Source organism: Salvelinus alpinus, chromosome 18 (assembly GCF_045679555.1).
Source record: "Salvelinus alpinus chromosome 18, SLU_Salpinus.1, whole genome shotgun sequence".
Taxonomy (NCBI): domain Eukaryota; kingdom Metazoa; phylum Chordata; class Actinopteri; order Salmoniformes; family Salmonidae; genus Salvelinus; species Salvelinus alpinus.
Genome location: NC_092103.1, coordinates 35,729,124 through 35,748,954, shown reverse-complemented (window position 1 = coordinate 35,748,954; position 19,831 = coordinate 35,729,124). Strand labels below are relative to the sequence as shown.

The 19,831-nt window shown below is 44.2% G+C and overlaps 1 protein-coding gene across 7 annotated transcripts in view; it reads right to left on the bottom strand.

Annotated features, from left to right (window-relative positions):
- garnl3 (GTPase activating Rap/RanGAP domain like 3) overlaps positions 1–19,831 on the bottom strand; it is a 183,823-nt gene that overhangs the window by 57,207 nt on the left and 106,785 nt on the right. For 5 of the 7 annotated variants that reach the window (XM_071351738.1, XM_071351732.1, XM_071351736.1 and 2 more), the window contains exons 13-20: positions 17,315–17,360; positions 17,059–17,165; positions 11,197–11,312; positions 9,089–9,211; positions 4,572–4,646; positions 4,344–4,458; positions 3,432–3,458; positions 345–449 (exon numbers count right to left, since the gene is read on the bottom strand). In XM_071351738.1, the coding sequence (XP_071207839.1) occupies positions 345–449; positions 3,432–3,458; positions 4,344–4,458; positions 4,572–4,646; positions 9,089–9,211; positions 11,197–11,312; positions 17,059–17,165; positions 17,315–17,360 (714 nt within the window). The remainder of the gene's footprint in view (positions 1–344; positions 450–3,431; positions 3,459–4,343; positions 4,459–4,571; positions 4,647–9,088; positions 9,212–11,196; positions 11,313–17,058; positions 17,166–17,314; positions 17,361–19,831) is intronic. The other 2 variants (XM_071351733.1, XM_071351739.1) reach the window with 1 other exon arrangement.

Here is a 19,831-nt window from a genome sequence, read left to right as displayed (position 1 = left end):
AGAAAGAGAGAGAGGGATGGAGGTAGGGAGAAAGAGAGAGAGAGAGGGAGAGGGATGGAGGTAGGGAGAAAGAGAGAGAGAGAGAGGGAGAGGGATGGAGGTAGGGAGAAAGAGAGGGAGGGATGGAGGTAGGGAGAAAGAGAGGGAGGGGGGGTCGAGAAAGGTGCGTAGGAGTGGGCGGGAGCTAAAATAAAGAAGGAAAATATAAAAGGAGACAGAGAAGGTGAGGGAGAGAAAGAGGAGGAAGCAGATGGAAATAGAAAGGGAGACAGATATGTAGGAATGGAGAAACAGTATAAATGAAATGAAAGACAGTATGGAGGAAAGCTAAGGATAGTACCCACCTTTGTCAGCCCTGGTGATGAGGAGGTCCTGAGGCTCTACAACGTGTATCTGTTTCACCACCATAGTCTTATCAAACACCTGTACTGGAGGCAGGACCTGGGCTTCTACAAACACAACATAACACCATAATAGTCTTATCAAACACCTGCACTGGGGACAGGACCTGGGCTTCTACAAACACAACATAACACCATAATAGTCTTATCAAACAGCTGTACTAGGGACAGGACCTGGGCTTCTACAAACACAACATAACACCATAATAGTCTTATCAAACAGCTGTACTGGAGGCAGGACCTGGGCTTCTACAAACACAACATAACACCATAATAGTCTTATCAAACACCTGCACTGGGGACAGGACCTGGGCTTCTACAAACACAACATAACACCATAATAGTCTTATCAAACAGCTGTACTAGGGACAGGACCTGGGCTTCTACAAACACAACATAACACCATAATAGTCTTATCAAACAGCTGCACTGGAGGCAGGACCTGGGCTTCTACAAACACAACATAACACCATAATAGTCTTATCAAACAGCTGTACTAGGGACAGGACCTGGGCTTCTACAAACACAACATAACACCATAATAGTCTTATCAAACAGCTGTACTAGGGACAGGACCTGGGCTTCTACAAACACAACATAACACCATAATAGTCTTATCAAACACCTGCACTGGGGACAGGACCTGGGCTTCTACAAACACAACATAACACCATAATAGTCTTATCAAACAGCTGTACTAGGGACAGGACCTGGGCTTCTACAAACACAACATAACACCATAATAGTCTTATCAAACACCTGCACTGGAGGCAGGACCTGGGCTTCTACAAACACAACATAACACCATAATAGTCTTATCAAACACCTGTACTGGAGGCAGGACCTGGGCTTCTACAAACACAACATAACACCATAATAGTCTTATCAAACACCTGTACTGGGGACAGGACCTGGGCTTCTACAAACACAACATAACACCATAATAGTCTTATCAAACAGCTGTACTGGGGACAGGACCTGGGCTTCTACAAACACAACATAACACCATAATAGTCTTATCAAACAGCTGTACTAGGGACAGGACCTGGGCTTCTACAAACACAACATAACACCATAATAGTCTTATCAAACAGCTGTACTAGGGACAGGACCTGGGCTTCTACAAACACAACATAACACCATAATAGTCTTATCAAACACCTGCACTGGGGACAGGACCTGGGCTTCTACAAACACAACATAACACAACACAACAGAACACCATAGTCATTTCTCTGTTGGTTATTCAGCACCAGCCATTATTATTAGTGGGTCTTACCAGCTGTTATTAGAAACACTGATATTGTTGCTGCAGTAATGAAACCATTGGCTGATATACAGTGGGGAGAACAAGTATTTGATACACTGCCGATTTTGCAGGTTTTCCTACTTACAAAGCATGTAGAGGTCTGTAATTTTTTATCATAGGTACACTTCAACTGTGAGAGACGGAATCTAAAACAAAAATCCAGAAAATCACATTGTATGATTTTTAAGTAATTAATTTACATTTTATTGCATGACATAAGTATTTGATCACCTACCAACCAGCAAGAATTCCGGCTCTCACAGACCTGTTCGTTTTTCTTTAAGAAACCCTCCTGTTCTCCACTCATTACTTGTATTAACTGCACCTGTTTGAACTCGTTACCTGTATAAAAGACACCTGTCCACACACTCAATCAAACAGACTCCAACCTCTCCACAATGGCCAAGACCAGAGAGCTGTGTAAGGACATCAGGGATTAAATTGTAGACCTGCACAAGGCTGGGATGGGCTACAGGACAATAGGCAAGCAGCTTGGTGAGAAGGCAACAACTGTTGGCGCAATTATTAGAAAATGGAAGAAGTTCAAGATGACGGTCAATCACCCTCGGTCTGGGGCTCCATGCAAGATCTCACCTCGTGGGGCATCAATGATCATAAGGAAGGTGAGGGATCAGCCCAGAACTACACGGCAGGACCTGGTCAATGACCTGAAGAGAGCTGGGACCACAGTCTCAAAGAAGAAAGAGAACCATTAGTAACACACTACGCCGTCATGGATTAAAATCCTGCAGCGCACGCAAGGTCCCCCTGCTCAAGCCAGCGCATGTCCAGGCCCGTCTGAAGTTTGCCAATGACCATCTGGATGATCCAGAGGAGGAATGGGAGAAGGTCATGTGGTCTGATGAGACAAAAATAGAGCTTTTTGGTCTAAACTCCACTCGCCGTGTTTGGAGGAAGAAGAAGGATGAGTACAACCCCAAGAACACCATCCCAACCGTGAAGCATGTAGGTGGAAACATCATTCTTTGGGGATGCTTTTCTGCAAAGGGGACAGGACGACTGCACCGTATTGAGGGGAGGATGGATGGGGCCATGTATCGCGAGATCTTGGCCAACAACTACCTTCCCTCAGTAAGAGCATTGAAGATGGGTCGTGGCTGGGTCTTCCAGCATGACAACGACCCGAAACACAGCCAGGGCAACTAAGGAGTGGCTCCGTAAGAAGCATCTCAAGGTCCTGGAGTGGCCTAGCCAGTCTCCAGACCTGAACCCAATAGAAAATCTTTGGAGGGAGCTGAAAGTCCGTATTGCCCAGCGACAGCCCCGAAACCTGAAGGATCTGGAGAAGGTCTGTATGGAGGAGTGGGCCAAAATCCCTGCTGCAGTGTGTGCAAACCTGGTCAAGAACTACAGGAAACGTATGATCTCTGTAATTGCCAACAAAGGTTTCTGTACCAAATATTAAGTTCTGCTTTTCTGATGTATCAAATACTTATGTCATGCAATAAAATGTAAATGAATTACTTAAAAATCATGCAATGTGATTTTCTGGATTTTTAGATTCCGTCTCTCACAGTTGAAGTGTACCTATGATAAAAATTACAGACCTCTACATGCTTTGTAAGTAGGAAAACCTGCAAAATCGGCAGTGTATCAAATACTTGCTCTCCCCACTGTAGTTGGCTGAAAGGTGATGTAGGTTTATTCAATACTAAGGCGTTGTAGCACTGAATGGGGAGAGTTGAGTGTGTTACACTCACCTGGGTTTGAAAGAAGTGGATCAACAGCTGAAATATAGGGATATTATAACAGTAAGAATTCAACTTTCAGATTACAATTACATCAATGCTGATTGAATCATTGACATTGCTGCTGCTGCTCCAGTTTCAACTGTTCTGCCTGCGGCTATGGAACCCTGACCTGTTCACCGGACGTGCTGCTGCTCCAGTTTCAACTATTCTGCCTGCGGCGATGGAACCCTGACCTGTTCACCTGGCCGTGCTGCTGCTCCAGTTTTAACTGTTCTGCCTGCGGCTATGGAACCCTGACCTGTTCACCTGGCCGTGCTGCTGCTCCAGTTTCAACTGTTCTGCCTGCGGCTATGGAACCCTGACCTGTTCACCGGACGTGCTACCTGTCCCTGACCTGCTGTTTTCCACTCTCCATTCCATACAGCACCTGCTGTCTCTAACTCTGAATGATCAGCTATGAAAAGTCAACTGACATTTACTCCTGAGGTGCTGACCTGTTGCACCCTCTACAACCACTGTGATTATTAATTATTTGACCCTGCTGGTCATCTATGAACGTTTGAACATCTTGGCCATGTACTGTTATAATCTCCACCTGGCACAACCAGAAGAGGACTGACCACCCTCTAGGTTTCTTCTTAGGTTCCTGCCTTTCTAGGGAGTTTTTCCTAGCCACCGTGATTCTACATCTGCATTGCTTGCTGTTTGTGGTTTTAGGCTGGGTTTCTGTATAGCACTTCATGACATCGGCTGATGTAAAAAAGGGCTTTATAAATACATTTGATTGATTGATTGATTGATTGATATTCATGGCTAAGTGATAATTGAATAATGCATAGGACAGTGATAATAAAACATAATCCACTTTATTCATGAAGCACTTTCCATTTTAAATCCTCAAAGTGTGTGTGATGATCTCACCATCTATCATCATGACCCCTGCTGCTTCCGTGGCAACCAGCAGAGACTGACCCCAGGAGTCAGCACACACCGTCTCATAGGGAAACGTACTGCAGAATGACTGGGACTCCCACGGCTGTAACACACACACACGCACACAATTATGAGGATACAAGGAAAACGCAGCAGGTATAACAGCAGGCCTGTATGGTATGGCATGCTACAGTATGGATGGTTCAGTCACATCACCTCTTTTCTACACAGGCCTGTAGTGACCAGACTGGTGGGGGCGTCTCCTCTGACGATGGTCTTCAGCTTTAGTGCCTGAAGAACAGGGAGAGAGGCTAAGTGACTGTGTGAGTGTGTGTGTAAGATAGAGAGAAAGAGATAGAGAGAGAAAGAGAAATAGAGAGAGAGAGAAAATGAAAGAGAGATAGCGATAGAGAGAGAGAGAGAGAGAGAGAAAGATATAGAGAGAGAAAGAGAGAGAGAAATAAAGAGAGAAAGAGAGAGACAGACAGAGAGAGAGAGAAATAGAGAGAGAGGGAGAGAGAGAAAGAGAGAGGTAGAGAAAGAGAAATAGAGAGAGAGAGGTGAGAGAGATAGAGAGAAAGAGAGAGAGACAGACAGAGAGATAGAGAGAAATAGAGAGAGAGAGAAATAGAGAGAGAGATAAAGAGAGAGAGTGATGGCCTTTTATGCCATCAATAGGAACATAAAATTTGACATACCAATTAGGATCTGGCTAAAAATACTTGAATCAGTTATAGAACCCATTGCCCTTTATGATTGTGAGGTCTGGGGTCCGCTCCCCAACCAAGAATTCACAAAATGGGACAAACACCAAATTGAGACTCCGCATGCAGAATTCGGCAAAAATATCCTCCAAAACATCAAATAATGCATGCAGAGCAGAATTAGGCCGATACCTGCTAATTATCAAAATCCAGAAAAGAGCCACTAAATTCTACAACCACCTAAAAGGAAGTGATTCCCAAACCTTCTATAACAAAGTCATCACCTACAGTATTATTTGCATTGTGTGCCCCCCCCCCCCCAACCCCTCTTTTATGCTGCTGCTACTCTCTGTTTATCATATATGCATAGTCACTTTAACTATACATTCATGTACATACTACCTCAATTGGGCCGACCAACCAGTGCTCCCGCACATTGGCTAACCGGGCCACCCACCACCCGCCAACCCCTCTTTTACGCTACTGCTACTCTCTGTTTATCATATATGCATTGTCACTTTAACCATATCTACATGTACATACTACCTCAATCAGCCCGACTAACGGGTGCCTGTATATAGCCTCGCTACTGTTATTTTTCAGTCTTTTTACTGTTGTTTTATTTCTTTACTTACCTATTGTTCACCTAATACCTTTTGTGCACTGTTGGTTAGAGCCTGTAAGTAAGCATTTCACTGTAAGGTCTACACCTGTTGTATTCGGTGCACGTGACAAATAAACTTTGATTTGATTTGATTATTTAAAAAAAACATTTCTCCCCAAATTCGTGTTTTCCTATTGGTAGTTACAGTCTTGTCTCATCGCTGCAACTTCCCATACGGACTTATGAGAGGCGAAGGTCGAGAGCCGTGCGTCCTTCGAAACACGACCCAACCAAGCCGCACTGGTTCTTGACACAATGCCCACAACCTGGAAGCCAGCCACACCAATGTGTCAGAGGAAACACCGTACACCTGGCGACCGTGTCAGTGTGCATGCGCCTGGCCCGCCACAGGAGTTGCTAGACCGCGATGGGACAAGGACAACCCTGCCGGCAAAACCCTCCCCTAACCCGGACGACACTGGGCCAATTGTGCACCGCCCCATGGGTCTCCCAGTCGCGGCCGGCTGCGACAGAGCCTGGCCTCGAACCAGGATCTCTAGAGGCACAGCTAGCAACTGCGATGCAGTGCCTTAGACCACTGCACCACACGGGAGGCCAACTCGCCATCACCTACAGTACAGACAAATAAACCTGGAGAAGAGCCCCCTAAGCAAGCTGGTCCTGTGGCTCTGTTCACAAACACAAAGAGACCCCACAGAGCCCCAGGAGAGAAACAGCAACACAATTAGACCCAACCAAATCATGAGAAAACAAAAAGATAATTACTTGACACATTGTAAAGAATTTACCAAAAAACAGAGCAAATTAGAATGTTATTTGGCCCTAAACAGAGAGTACACAGTGGCAGAATATCTGACCACTGTGACTGACCCGAAATTAAGGAAAGCTTTGACTATGTACAGACTCAGTGAGCATAGAGAGAGAAGACAGGCTATGTGCACACTGCCCACAAAAGGAGGTGGAAACTGAGCTGCACTTCCTAACCTCCTGCCCAATGTATGACCATATTAGAGACACATATTTCCATCAGATTACACAGACCCACAAAGAAAACAAATCCAATTTTGATAAACTCCCATATCTATTGGGTGAAATATCACAGTGTGCCATCACAGCAGCAAGATGTGACCTGTTGCCACAAGAAAAGGGCAGCCATTGAACAAACACCATTGTAAATACAACCTATATTTATGTTTATTTATTTTCCCTTTGGTACTTTAACTATTTGCACATCATTACAACACTGTAGATATACATAATATGACAATTGAAATGTCTTTATTCTTTTGGAACTTTTGTAAGTGTAATGTTTACTGTTTCATTGTTTATTTCACTTTTGTTTATTATCTATTTCACTTGCTTTTGCAATGTAAACATATGTTTCCCATGCCAATAAAGCACTTACATTGAAATGGAATTGAATTAAATTGAGAGAGAGAGACAGAGAAAGAGAGAAATAGAGAGAGAGAGAGAGGTGTGAGAGAGAGAGAGAGAGAGAGAGAGAGAGAGAGAGAGAGAGAGAGAGAGAGAGAGAGAGAGAGAGAGAGAGAGAGAGAGAGAGAGAGAGAGAGAGAAGCCGTGTTCTCTGTAGGTGAACGTTGTGTCGTTGTGACTTTTTTGATTGTCAATGCTGTGTGTGTGTGTTAGTGTGGGTGTATGTTCTAGCTGTGTGTGTTAGTGTGGGTGTATGTTCTAGCTGTGTGTATGTCCTAGCTGTGTGTATGTCCTAGCTGTGTGTGTGTTAGTGTGGGTGTATGTCCTAGCTGTGTGTATGTCCTAGCTGTGTGTGTGTTAGTGTGGGTGTATGTCCTAGCTGTGTGTATGTCCTAGCTGTGTGTGTTAGTGTTGGTGTATGTCCTAGCTGTGTGTGTTAGTGTTGGTGTATGTCATAGCTGTGTGTGTTAGTGTGGGTGTATGTTCTAGCTGTGTGTGTGTTAGTGTGGTTGTATGTTCTAGCTATGTGTGTGTTAGTGTGGGTGTATGTCATAGCTGCGTGTGTTAGTGTGGGTGTATGTTCTAGCTGTGTGTGTTAGTGTGGGTGTATGTCCTAGCTGTGTGTATGTCCTAGCTGTGTGTATGTCCTAGCTGTGTGTGTGTTAGTGTGGGTATATGTCCTAGCTGTGTGTGTTAGTGTTGGTGTATGTTCTAACTGTGTGTGTGTTAGTGTGGGTGTATGTCCTAGCTGTGTGTATGTTAGTGTGGGTGTATGTCCTAGCTGTGTGTATGTTAGTGTGGGTGTATGTCCTAGCTGCGTGTATGTTAGTGTGGGTGTATGTCCTAGCTGTGTGTGTTAGTGTGGGTGTATGTCCTAGCTGCGTGTGTGTTAGTGTGGGTGTATGTCCTAGCTGTGTGTATGTTAGTGTGGGTGTATGTCCTAGCTGCGTGTATGTTAGTGTGGGTGTATGTCATAGCTGTGTGTGTTAGTGTGGGTGTATGTCCTAGCTGCGTGTGTTAGTGTGGGTGTATGTCCTAGCTATGTGTGTGTTAGTGTGGGTGTATGTTCTAGCTGTGTGTGTGTTAGTGTGGGTGTATGTCCTAGCTGCGTGTGTTAGTGTGGGTGTATGTTCTAGCTGTGTGTGTGTTAGTGTGGGTGTATGTTCTAGCTGTGTGTGTGTTAGTGTGGGTGTATGTCCTAGCTGTGTGTGTTAGTGTGGGTGTATGTCCTAGCGGTGTGTGTGTTAGTGTTGGTGTATGTCATAGCTGTGTGTGTTAGTGTGGGTGTATGTTCTAGCTGTGTGTGTGTTAGTGTGGTTGTATGTTCTAGCTGTGTGTGTTAGTGTGGTTGTATGTTCTAGCTGTATGTGTGTTAGTGTGGGTGTACTGTATGTCCTAGCTGTGTGTGTGTTAGTGTGGGTGTACTGTATGTCCTAGCTGTGTGTGTTAGTGTGGGTGTACTGTATGTCCTAGCTGTGTGTGTTATTGTGGGTGTACTGTATGTCCTAGCTGTGTGTGTGTTAGTGTGTGTGTGTATGTCCTAGCTGTGTGTGTGTGTTAGTGTGGGTGTATGTCCTAGCTGTGTGTGTGTTAGTGTGGGTGTACTGTATGTCCTAGCTGTGTGTGTGTTAGTGTGGGTGTACTGTATGTCCTAGCTGTGTGTGTGTTAGTGTGTGTGTGTATGTCCTAGCTGTGTGTGTGTGTTAGTGTGGGTGTACTGTATGTCCTAGCTGTGTTGGTGTTAGTGTGTGTGTGTATGTCCTAGCTGTGTGTGTGTGTTAGTGTGGGTGTATGTCCTAGCTGTGTGTGTGTGTGTAAGTGTGGGTGTACTGTATGTCCTAGCTGTGTGTATGTGTGTTAGTGTGGGTGTACTGTATGTCCTAGCTGTGTGTGTGTTAGTGTGGTTGTATGTTCTAGCTGTATGTGTGTTAGTGTGGGTGTACTGTATGTCCTAGCTGTGTGCGTGTTACCTGTCCTATCCTGACAAACTCGGCCTGTCGTGCCTCTTCCTTCTTGCGGGCAGACTTGGGCGACTCCGGCAGCACATCACTAAACGAGCGTCTGTTGAGCATGTTCTGGGGAGAGAAGGGAACCTGCACATTGGGACACCAGCACACCAGCAAACACACACACACACACACACACACACACACACACACACACACACACACACACACACACACACACACACACACACACACACACACACACACACACACACACACACATATATACGAGCACACACAGACAAGAGAAAGAGACAGAAGCGGGCCTCAGAGACAGGGGGAAGACAGCAGCATAGCAGCAGTATAGGACTAAGTCATATCAGAATATTTAAAGAAGAATGCGAGGATTAGAGAGAGAGATAGGGGAAAGAAAAAGAGAGGGAGAAAATAAAAGACAAAGAGAAAGAGAGAGGAGAGGAGAGGAAGAGAGAAACAGAGAGGGAAAGAAAGAAACAAATAGAGAAGCTTAACAAAAGAGAGATTAGGTTCAGAGAGAGAAGAAAGAGAGTCCCCCTCAGAAAGTCAGCATTGCAGTATCTAGTCCCAGTGATATGCAGTCTGCAGTAGTCAGGGGGACAACTGCAGTGGTTCAGAACAGTAGGCAGCTCAACTGGATCAGATCAGTGACTAGAAACTGGTGCAACGGGAAAGCTATACTATCACTCCCTAGCATGAATTAGGGAATAAACCAAGGGCCAGTTTCGGTAACACAGATGAAGCCTCTTTAGCCCCATTAGATATGTGTGTCAGATAGGTAAGGTAACAGATAGGTAAGGTAACAGATAGGTAAGGTAACAGATAGGTAAGGTAACAGATAGGTAAGGTAACAGATAGGTAAGGTAACAGATAGGTAAGGTAACAGATAGGTAAGGTAACAGATAGGTAAGGTAACAGATAGGTAAGGTAACAGATAGGTAAGGTAACAGATAGGTAAGGTAACAGATAGGTAAGGTAACAGATAGGTAAGGTAACAGGGTACTTTTAATGGAGAATCTTCATTGTGCATTCTTTTTAGTCCAAGGCTTAATCTGTGTCTGGGAAACTGTCCCCAGAGGATTATAGAAAGACCCGAAGAGAAGAGAGGAGACGAGAGCACAAGAGGTAGGCTTCGGCCAATAGGGATAGGCCAGGCTGGGTTACGTGGGGTTGGGCAGGGCTGTACCAAGCTGGGTTAGGTAGGGTGTGACAGGGCTGTACCAAGCTGGGTTAGGTAGGGTGTGACAGGGCTGTACCAAGCTGGGTTAGGTAGGGTGTGACAGGGCTGTACCAAGCTGGGTTAGGTAGGGAGTGACAGGGCTGTACCAAGCTGGGTTAGGTAAGGTGTGACAGGGCTGTACCAAGCTGGGTTAGGTAGGGTGTGACAGGGCTGTACCAAGCTGGGTTAGGTAGGGTGTGACAGGGCTGTACCAAGCTGGGTTAGGTAGGGTGTGACAGGGCTGTACCAAGCTGGGTTAGGTAAGGTGTGACAGGGCTGTACCAAGCTGGGTTAGGTAGGGTGTGACAGGGCTGTACCAAGCTGGGTTAGGTAAGGTGTGACAGGGCTGTACCAAGCTGGGTTAGATAGGGTGTGACAGGGCTGTACCAAGCTGGGTTAGGTAGGGTGTGACAGGGCTGTACCAAGCTGGGTTAGGTAGGGTGTGACAGGGCTGTACCAGGCTGGGTTAGGTAGGGTGTGACAGGGCTGTACCAGGCTGGGTTAGGTAGGGTGTGAATGGGCTGTACCAGGCTGGGTTAGATAGGGTGTGAATGGGCTGTACCAGGCTGGGTTAGATAGGGTGTGAATGGGCTGTACCAGGCTGGGTTAGGTAGGGTGTGAATGGGCTGTACCAGGCTGGGTTAGGTAGGGTGTGAATGGGCTGTACCAGGCTGGGTTAGATAGGGTGTGAATGGGCTGTACCAGGCTGGGTTAGGTAGGGTGTGAATGGGCTGTACCAGGCTGGGTTAGGTAGGGTGTGAATGGGCTGTACCAGGCTGGGTTAGATAGGGTGTGAATGGGCTGTACCAGGCTGGGTTAGGTAGGGTGTGAATGGGCTGTACCAGGCTGGGTTAGGTAGGGTGTGACAGGGCTGTACCTTGTGGAGGTCAGGGATGAGGTCTTGGTACAGGGAACGGATCAGCATGTCCAGGGTCCGCTGGCGCTTCTGGGCAAACGTGGGCGTCTCCAGGGTGGCCTTCTCTCCATTGATTACTAAAGGACAGGGGGGGGGGGGGGGGGTTAGAAAGGGGTGGGTTACGGTGAGAACATACACAATCACACACACTCATCCAAAGTGATCGCTTTCTGCAAATTTGAGCCAATGACGTGTCTTTTCCTATGAAATGACGTGTAAATTCTTTTTAGCCTACGTTTCATTTCAGGGCTGGGTTTTATTTGAATGGTCACCCACCAGAATGGCATTGCTAATTAGAAACACCTTCAAAGTTTGCGAGTCGTGACTGAGCTGAGCAATATATATTGAACAAAAATATAAACGCAACATGCAACAATTTCAAAGATTTTACTGAGTTACAGTTCATATAAGGAAATCAGTCAATTGTAATAATTCTTTAAGCCCTAATCTATGGATTTCACATGACTGGGCAGGGGTGCAGTCATGGGCCTGGGAGGGCACAGGCCCACCCCTTTGGTAGCCAGGCCCAGCCAATCAGAATGAGTTTTTCCCCACAAAAGGGCTTTATTACAGGACAGAAATACTCCTCAGCACCCCCTCCACAGTTTCATCAGCTGTCTGAGTGGCTGGTCAGACGATCCCGCAGGTGAAAAAGCTGGATGTGGAGGTCCTGTGCTGGCGTGGTTACATTTAAAAATATATATTTTACTTTTATTTAACTTTCATTTAACTCAGTTAAGAAGAAATTCTTATATTCAATGACAGCCTAGGAACAGTGTCTTGTTCAGGGGCAGAACGACAGGTTTGTACCTTGTCAGCTCGGGGATTCAATCTTGCAACCTCTCGGTTACTAGTCCAACGCTCTAACCACTAGGCTACGCTGCCGTCCCATGGTCTGCGGTTGTCAGGCTGGTTGGACGTAGTTCCAAATTCTCAAAAATTATGTTGGAGGCAGTTTATAGTAGAGAAATTAAGATTTAATTATCTGGCAACAGCTCTGGTGGAGATTCCTGCAGTCAGCATACCAATTGCACGCTCCCTCAAAACTTGAGACATCTGTGGCATTGTGTTGTGTGACAAAACTGCACATTTTAGATTTGCCTTTAATTGTCCCCAGCACAAGGTGCACCTGTGAATTGATCATGCTGTTTAATCAGCTTCTTGATAAGCCACAGCTGTCAGGTGGATGGATTATCTTGGCAAAGGAGAAACTCTCACTAACAGGAATGCCAAAGATTTGTGCAGAACATTTGAGAGAAATAAGCTTTGTGTGAGTATCCAAAATGTCTGGGATCTTTTATTTCAGCTCATGAAACATGTTGCAGTTATATTTTTGCTCAGAATAATAGATCATCTTTGGCTGCAACAAAGATGATGGATAAATCAAGATATTTCACTGGTCTAATTAACGGGGTGCGTCTCCCATAGACACCATTGCAATAGCAGCTGTGTCTGGTCTACTTAAATCAATTACTCCGAAAGAATTTGCGGCCGCAATTTAGATAATGGATTGATATATTATATTGCCCTTCAAATGAGTGGATTCTATTTCAGACACACCCGTTGCTGACCATGCAATCTCCATAGACAAACACTGGCAGTAGAATGGCCTTACTGAAAAGCTCAGTGACTTTCAACATGGCACCGTCACAGGATGCCATCTTTCCAACGAGTCAGTTCGTCAAATTTCTGCCCTGCTAGAGCTGCTCCGGTCAACTGTAAGTGCTGTTATTGTGAAGTGGAAACATCTAGGAGCAACAACGACTCAGCTGCGAAGTGGTAGGCCACACAAGCTCACAGAACTGGACTGACAAATTCTGAAGCGCGTAGATCGTAAAAATCATCTGTCCTCGGTTGCAACACTCACTATTGAGTTCCAAACTGCCTCTAGAAGCAACGTCAGCACAATAACTGTTCGTCGGGAGCTTCATGAAATGGGTTTCCATGGCCGAACAGCTGCCCACAAGCCTAAGTTCACTGTGAGCAATGCAAAGCGTCGGCTAGAGTGGTGTAATGCGCGCCGGCATTGGACTCTAGAGCAGTGGAAATGAGTTCTCTGAAGTGATGAATCACGCTTCACCGTCTGGCAGTCCGACAGACGAATCTGGGTTTGGCTGGGTTTGGCAGAACAGTTACCTGCCCCAATGCATGGTGGAGGAGGAATAATGGTCTGGGGCTGTTTTTCATGGTTTCCGGCTAGGCCCCTTAGTTCCAGTGAATGGAAATATTAACACTACAGCATAAAATTATATTGTAGACGATTCTGTGCTTCCAACTTTGTGGCAACAATTTGGGGAAGGCCCTTTCCTGTTTCAGCATGACAATGCACCCATGCACAGAGCGAGGTCCACACAGAAACGGTTTGTCGAGATTGGTGTGGAAGAACCTGACTGGCCTCCACAGAGCCCTGACCTCAACCACATCGAACACCATTGTGATGAATTAGAACGCTATCTGCAAGCCAGGCCTAATTGCCCAACATCAGTGCCTGATCCCAAGTCACAGCAGCAATGTTCCAACATCTAGTGGAAAGCCTTCCCAGAAGAGTGGAGGCTGTTATAGCAGCAAAGGGGGGACCAACTTTATACTAATGCCCATGATTTTGGAATCAGACGTTCGACGAGCAGGTGTACACATACTACTTGTTGTTATTCCTCTGCTCCACGTGGAAATCCCCACAACATTCCCACCCCCAATTCCTGATATGTATTAGCAGCGTGCGTCATTCTTCGAGGTGGAACCTAAACAAGACTTTCCGTTCTAGGACAGGAATTACTCTAAATAGGTGGGGCAACTCTGTGGTGGGCCTTGAAGAAAGGCTAGAACTACAACCATCCAGACTTCTAACCCCGCTCAACGACTATTTTGGTCACACATATCTACTTAGAGGCCTATACAACGGGGGGGGGGGGGGGGCTGCTTTATTCACTCTTTATGTGTGACATTATCTTAAAACATTTGTGAAGCACACGTACATAGGCCTTATAAAGGTTTTATGACAAACGTTAGATAAAGTGAAACAAATTCGTCACTGTAATGCATGAGTAGAGGTGTAACAGGAGAACGGTAAACAGTAGAGGTGTAACAAGAGAACTGTAAACAGTGGAGGTGTAACAGGAGAACGGTAAACAGTAGAACTGTAAACAGTGGAGGTGTAACAGGAGAACGGTAAACAGTAGAATTGTAAAGAGTGGAGGTGTAACAGGAGAACGGTAAACAGTAGAACTGTAAACAGTGGAGGTGTAACAGGAGAACGGTAAACAGTAGAATTGTAAAGAGTGGAGGTGTAACAGGAGAACTGTAAACAGTAGAATTGTAAAGAGTGGAGGTGTAACAGGAGAACGGTAAACAGTAGAATTGTAAAGAGTGGAGGTGTAACAGGAGAACGGTAAACAGTAGAACTGTAAACAGTAGAGGTGTAACAGGAGAACGGTAAACAGTAGAATTGTAAAGAGTAGAGGTGTAACAGTAGAACTGTAAACAGTAGAACTGTAAACAGTAGAGGTGTAACAGTAGAACTGTAAACAGTAGAGGTGTAACAGTAGAACTGTAAACAGTAGAGGTGTAACAGTAGAACTGTAAACAGTAGAGGTGTAACAGTAGAACTGTAAACAGTAGAACTGTAAACAGTAGAGGTGTAACAGTAGAACTGTAAACAGTAGAGGTGTAACAGTAGAACTGTAAACAGTAGAGGTGTAACAGTAGAACTGTAAACAGTAGAGGTGTAACAGTAGAACTGTAAACAGTAGAGGTGTAACAGTAGAACTGTAAACAGTAGAGGTGTAACAGTAGAACTGTAAACAGTAGAGGTGTAACAGTAGAACTGTAAACAGTAGAGGTGTAACAAGAGAACTGTAAACAGTGGAGGTGTAACAGTAGAACTGTAAACAGTAGAGGTGTAACAAGAGAACTGTAAACAGTGGAGGTGTAACAAGAGAACTGTAAACAGTGGAGGTGTAACAGTAGAACTGTAAACAGTAGAGGTGCAACAAGAGAACTGTAAACAGTGGAGGTGTAACAAGAGAACTGTAAACAGTGGAGGTGTAACAGTAGAACTGTAAACAGTAGAGGTGTAACAAGAGAACTGTAAACAGTGGAGGTGTAACAGGAGAACGGTAAACAGTAGAACTGTAAACAGTGGAGGTGTAACAGGAGAACGGTAAACAGTAGAATTGTAAACAGTGGAGGTGTAACAGGAGAACGGTAAACAGTAGAATTGTAAAGAGTGGAGGTGTAACAGGAGAACGGTAAACAGTAGAACTGTAAACAGTGGAGGTGTAACAGGAGAACGGTAAACAGTAGAATTGTAAAGAGTAGAGGTGTAACAGTAGAACTGTAAACAGTAGAACTGTAAACAGTAGAGGTGTAACAGTAGAACTGTAAACAGTAGAGGTGTAACAGTAGAACTGTAAACAGTAGAGGTGTAACAGTAGAACTGTAAACAGTAGAGGTGTAACAGTAGAACTGTAAACAGTAGAGGTGTAACAGTAGAACTGTAAACAGTAGAGGTGTAACAGTAGAACTGTAAACAGTAGAGGTGTAACAGTAGAACTGTAAACAGTAGAGGTGTAACAGTAGAACTGTAAACAGTAGAACTGTAAACAGTAGAGGTGTAACAGTAGAACTGTAAACAGTAGAGGTGTAACAGTAGAACTGTAAACAGTAGAGGTGTAATAGTAGAACTGTAAACAGTAGAGGTGTAACAGGAGAACTGTAAACAGTAGAGGTGTAACAGTAGAACTGTAAACAGTAGAGGTGTAACAGTAGAACTGTAAACAGTAGAGGTGTAACAGTAGAACTGTAAACAGTAGAGGTGTAACAGTAGAACTGTAAACAGTAGAGGTGTAACAGGAGAACTGTAAACAGTAGAGTGGTAACAGTAGAACTGTAAACAGTAGAGGTGTAACAGGAGAACTGTAAACAGTAGAGGTGTAACAGTAGAACTGTAAACAGTAGAGGTGTAACAGTAGAACTGTAAACAGTAGAGGTGTAACAGTAGAACTGTAAACAGTAGAGGTGTAACAGGAGAACTGTAAACAGTAGAGGTGTAACAGGAGAACTGTAAACAGTAGAGGTGTAACAGTAGAACTGTAAACAGTAGAGGTGTAACAGTAGAACTGTAAACAGTAGAGGTGTAACAGTAGAACTGTAAACAGTAGAGGTGTAACAGGAGAACTGTAAACAGTAGAGGTGTAACAAGAGAACTGTAAACAGTAGAGGTGTAACAAGAGAACTGTAAACAGAAGAGGTGTAACAGTAGAACTGTAAACAGTAGAGGTGTAACAAGAGAACTGTAAACAGTAGAACTGTAAACAGTAGAGGTGTAACAAGAGAACTGTAAACAGAAGAGGTGTAACAGTAGAACTGTAAACAGTAGAGGTGTAACAAGAGAACTGTAAACAGTAGAACTGTAAACAGTAGAGGTGTAACAGTAGAACTGTAAACAGTAGAGGTGTAACAGGAGAACTGTAAACAGTAGAGGTGTAACAGTAGAACTGTAAACAGTAGAGGTGTAACAGTAGAACTGTAAACAGTAGAGGTGTAACAGTAGAACTGTAAACAGTAGAGGTGTAACAGGAGAACTGTAAACAGAAGAGGTGTAACAGTAGAACTGTAAACAGTAGAGGTGTAACAGTAGAACTGTAAACAGTAGAGGTGTAACAGGAGAACTGTAAACAGAAGAGGTGTAACAGTAGAACTGTAAACAGTAGAGGTGTAACAGGAGAACTGTAAACAGAAGAGGTCTAAACCTTAGAGGTTTACACAGAAGAGGTGTAAACAGAAGAGGTGTAAACAGTTTGGAGAGTAAGTCCATGGTCTTACGTTTGACTAACAAAAAGTCCCTGAATTCTTGGTGGTCTGTAAACACAGGTGGTGAGGGGAGGGGAGGTCCGAACAGTGGCACACTTTCCTCAGAGAAAATCTTCAACCTAGAACACACAAAACCCTGTTATTGTTTTTCACACATACACACTCACAGGAACACACAGAGGCCATGAGTCAATACAATACCATAGAATACATGAACACTGCATAAAATACATAACTGAAACAAAAATGAAACTGAACCCCTGCATACCTGTAACTGTCATTCTGACTGTTGTATCTAACTAATGCAAAAATATCTGGCAGTAAAATTAAGGAAGTAACATGAACTCCCATACACTCAATACATGATTCCCAGTGGCGACCCGTCATCAAGGGCAGGTGTTGATATACAGTACCAGTCATAGGTTTGGACACAAATACTCATTCTTTATTTTTTTACTATTTTCTACATTGTAGAATAATAGTGAAGACATCAAAACTATGAAATAACACATATGGAATCATGTAATAACCTAAAAAGTGTTAAACAATCTAAATATAATTTATATTTGAGATTCTTCAAAGTAGCCACCCTTTGCCTTGATGAAAGCGTTGCACACTCTTGGGATTCTCTCAACCAGCTTCATGCATTTCATTTAACAGGTGTGCCTTGCTAAAAGTTAATTTGTGGAATTTCTTTCCTTCTTGATACGTTTGAGCCAATCAGTTATGTTGTGACAAGGTAGGGGTGGTATAAAGAAGATAGCCCTATTTGGTAGAAGACCAAGTCCATATTATGGCAAGAACAGCTCAAATAAGCAAAGAGAAACAACAGTCCATCATCACTTTAAGACATGAAGGTCAGTCAATTCGGAAAGTTTCAAGAACTTTGAACGTTTCTTCAAGTGCAGTCCCAAAAACCATCAAGCGCTATGATGAAACTAGCTCTCATGAGAACCGCCACAGGAAAGGAAGACCCAGAGTTACCTCTGCTGAAGAGGATAAGTTCATTAGAGTTACCAATAAATGCTTCACATAGTTCAAGTAACAGACACATCTCAACTGTTCAGAGGAGACTGCGTGAATCAGGCCTTCATGGTCGAATTACTGCAAAGAAACCACCACTAAAGGACACCAATAAGAAAAAGAGACTTGCTTGGGCCAAGAAACATGAGCAGTGGACATTACACTGGTGGAAATCTGTCCTTTGGTCTGATCAGTCCAAATTTGAGATTTTTGGTTCCAACCGCCGTGTCTTTGTGAGACGCAGAGTAGGTGAACGGATGATCTCCGCATGTGTGGTTCTCCATGAAGCATGGAGGAGGAGGTGTGATGGTATGGGGGTGCTTTTCTGGTGACACTGTCTGTGATTTATTTAGAATGTAAGGCACACTTAACTAGCATGGCTACCACAGCATTCTGCAGCGATATGGCATCCCATCTGGTTTGCACTTAGTGGGGCTATCATTCGTTTTTCAACAGGACAATGACCCAACACACCTCCAGGCTGTGTAAGGGCTATTTGACCAAGACTGTAACGATTGTCTATTTCGTCCTCCTCATCGGACAAGGAGAAGCGAGAAGGATCGGACCAATATGCAGAATGGTTCGTGCTCATGATGATTTATTAAAACCGAAACTGAACACTGAAATACAAAACAATAAATGAAGTGCAGAAAACCGAAACAGTACCGTGTGGTGAAAACACTAACACGGTAGACAAACACCCACCAAACACACGTGAAACCCAGGCTGCCTAAGTATGATTCTCAATCAGGGACAACAATTGACAGCTGCCTCTGATTGAGAATCATACCAGGCCGAACACAAAATCCCAACATAGAAAATCACACATAGACAACCCACCCAACTCACGCCCTGACCATACTAAATAAATACAAAACAAGGGAAAACAGGTCAGGAACGTGACAAAGACGGAGAGTGATGGAGTGCTGCATCAGATGACCTGGCCTCCACAATCACCCGACTTCAACCCAACAGCCAACAAGTGCTCAGCATATGTGGGAAGTCCTTCAAGACTTCCGTAGCTTTGATTGGACTGATCATGTCAACATTACTTTCAAAGTCTTAGCAAGCAAGCTAGACAAGCAGTCATCATCATGAATCAAGTCGACAATCTACTGGCAAATCCTTTTCAATCCTTGTCATATGAAGATAAATTATAGATAAAACGTATCGGCCATTGGACATAAACATCACACAACAAGTTGGAAATCGCAAATTCAACAATGAGTGGTTTGGAAGGATTCAGTGGGTAACTGCAAGCGCTGTAAAGCAATCACTAGCCTGCTATTCGGTGGAGAGGGTGTGTGGTCCAAGTCTGGGTTTAAGGGTTTCTTTTCCATGCTTAAAATGATAAACATTCACATTCACAGAAAAGGTTGAAGCTTCGACCTGAAGATCACTGACATCATTACTCAACCTTGTTTTTTTCACAGTTCCCAGTTGTCTTGAAAGCACCATAAATCTAGAGAATGCCAGACTTTGATGACAAAGTTTGATGACAAAATTTAGACACAAGGACCGCCCTGTCACCTTCCTGTTCAAGTGGGCACAGCACAAGGTGAGTTAAAAAATGTAGTGTATGCTGCTGCATAAATTATGTAATATGCCAGGGAGATATGTATACTGTAGCTAAGAAAGTAATACAAGTGTATGTTGTGTAGTAAGCTGTTAGTAGCGCATGTGCTTCACCCTTATAATTTGGTCCCTTTCCCCCTCATAACGTAGCCTACTGTTCTGACTTGGTGGTGCCTATAGCCTGTTT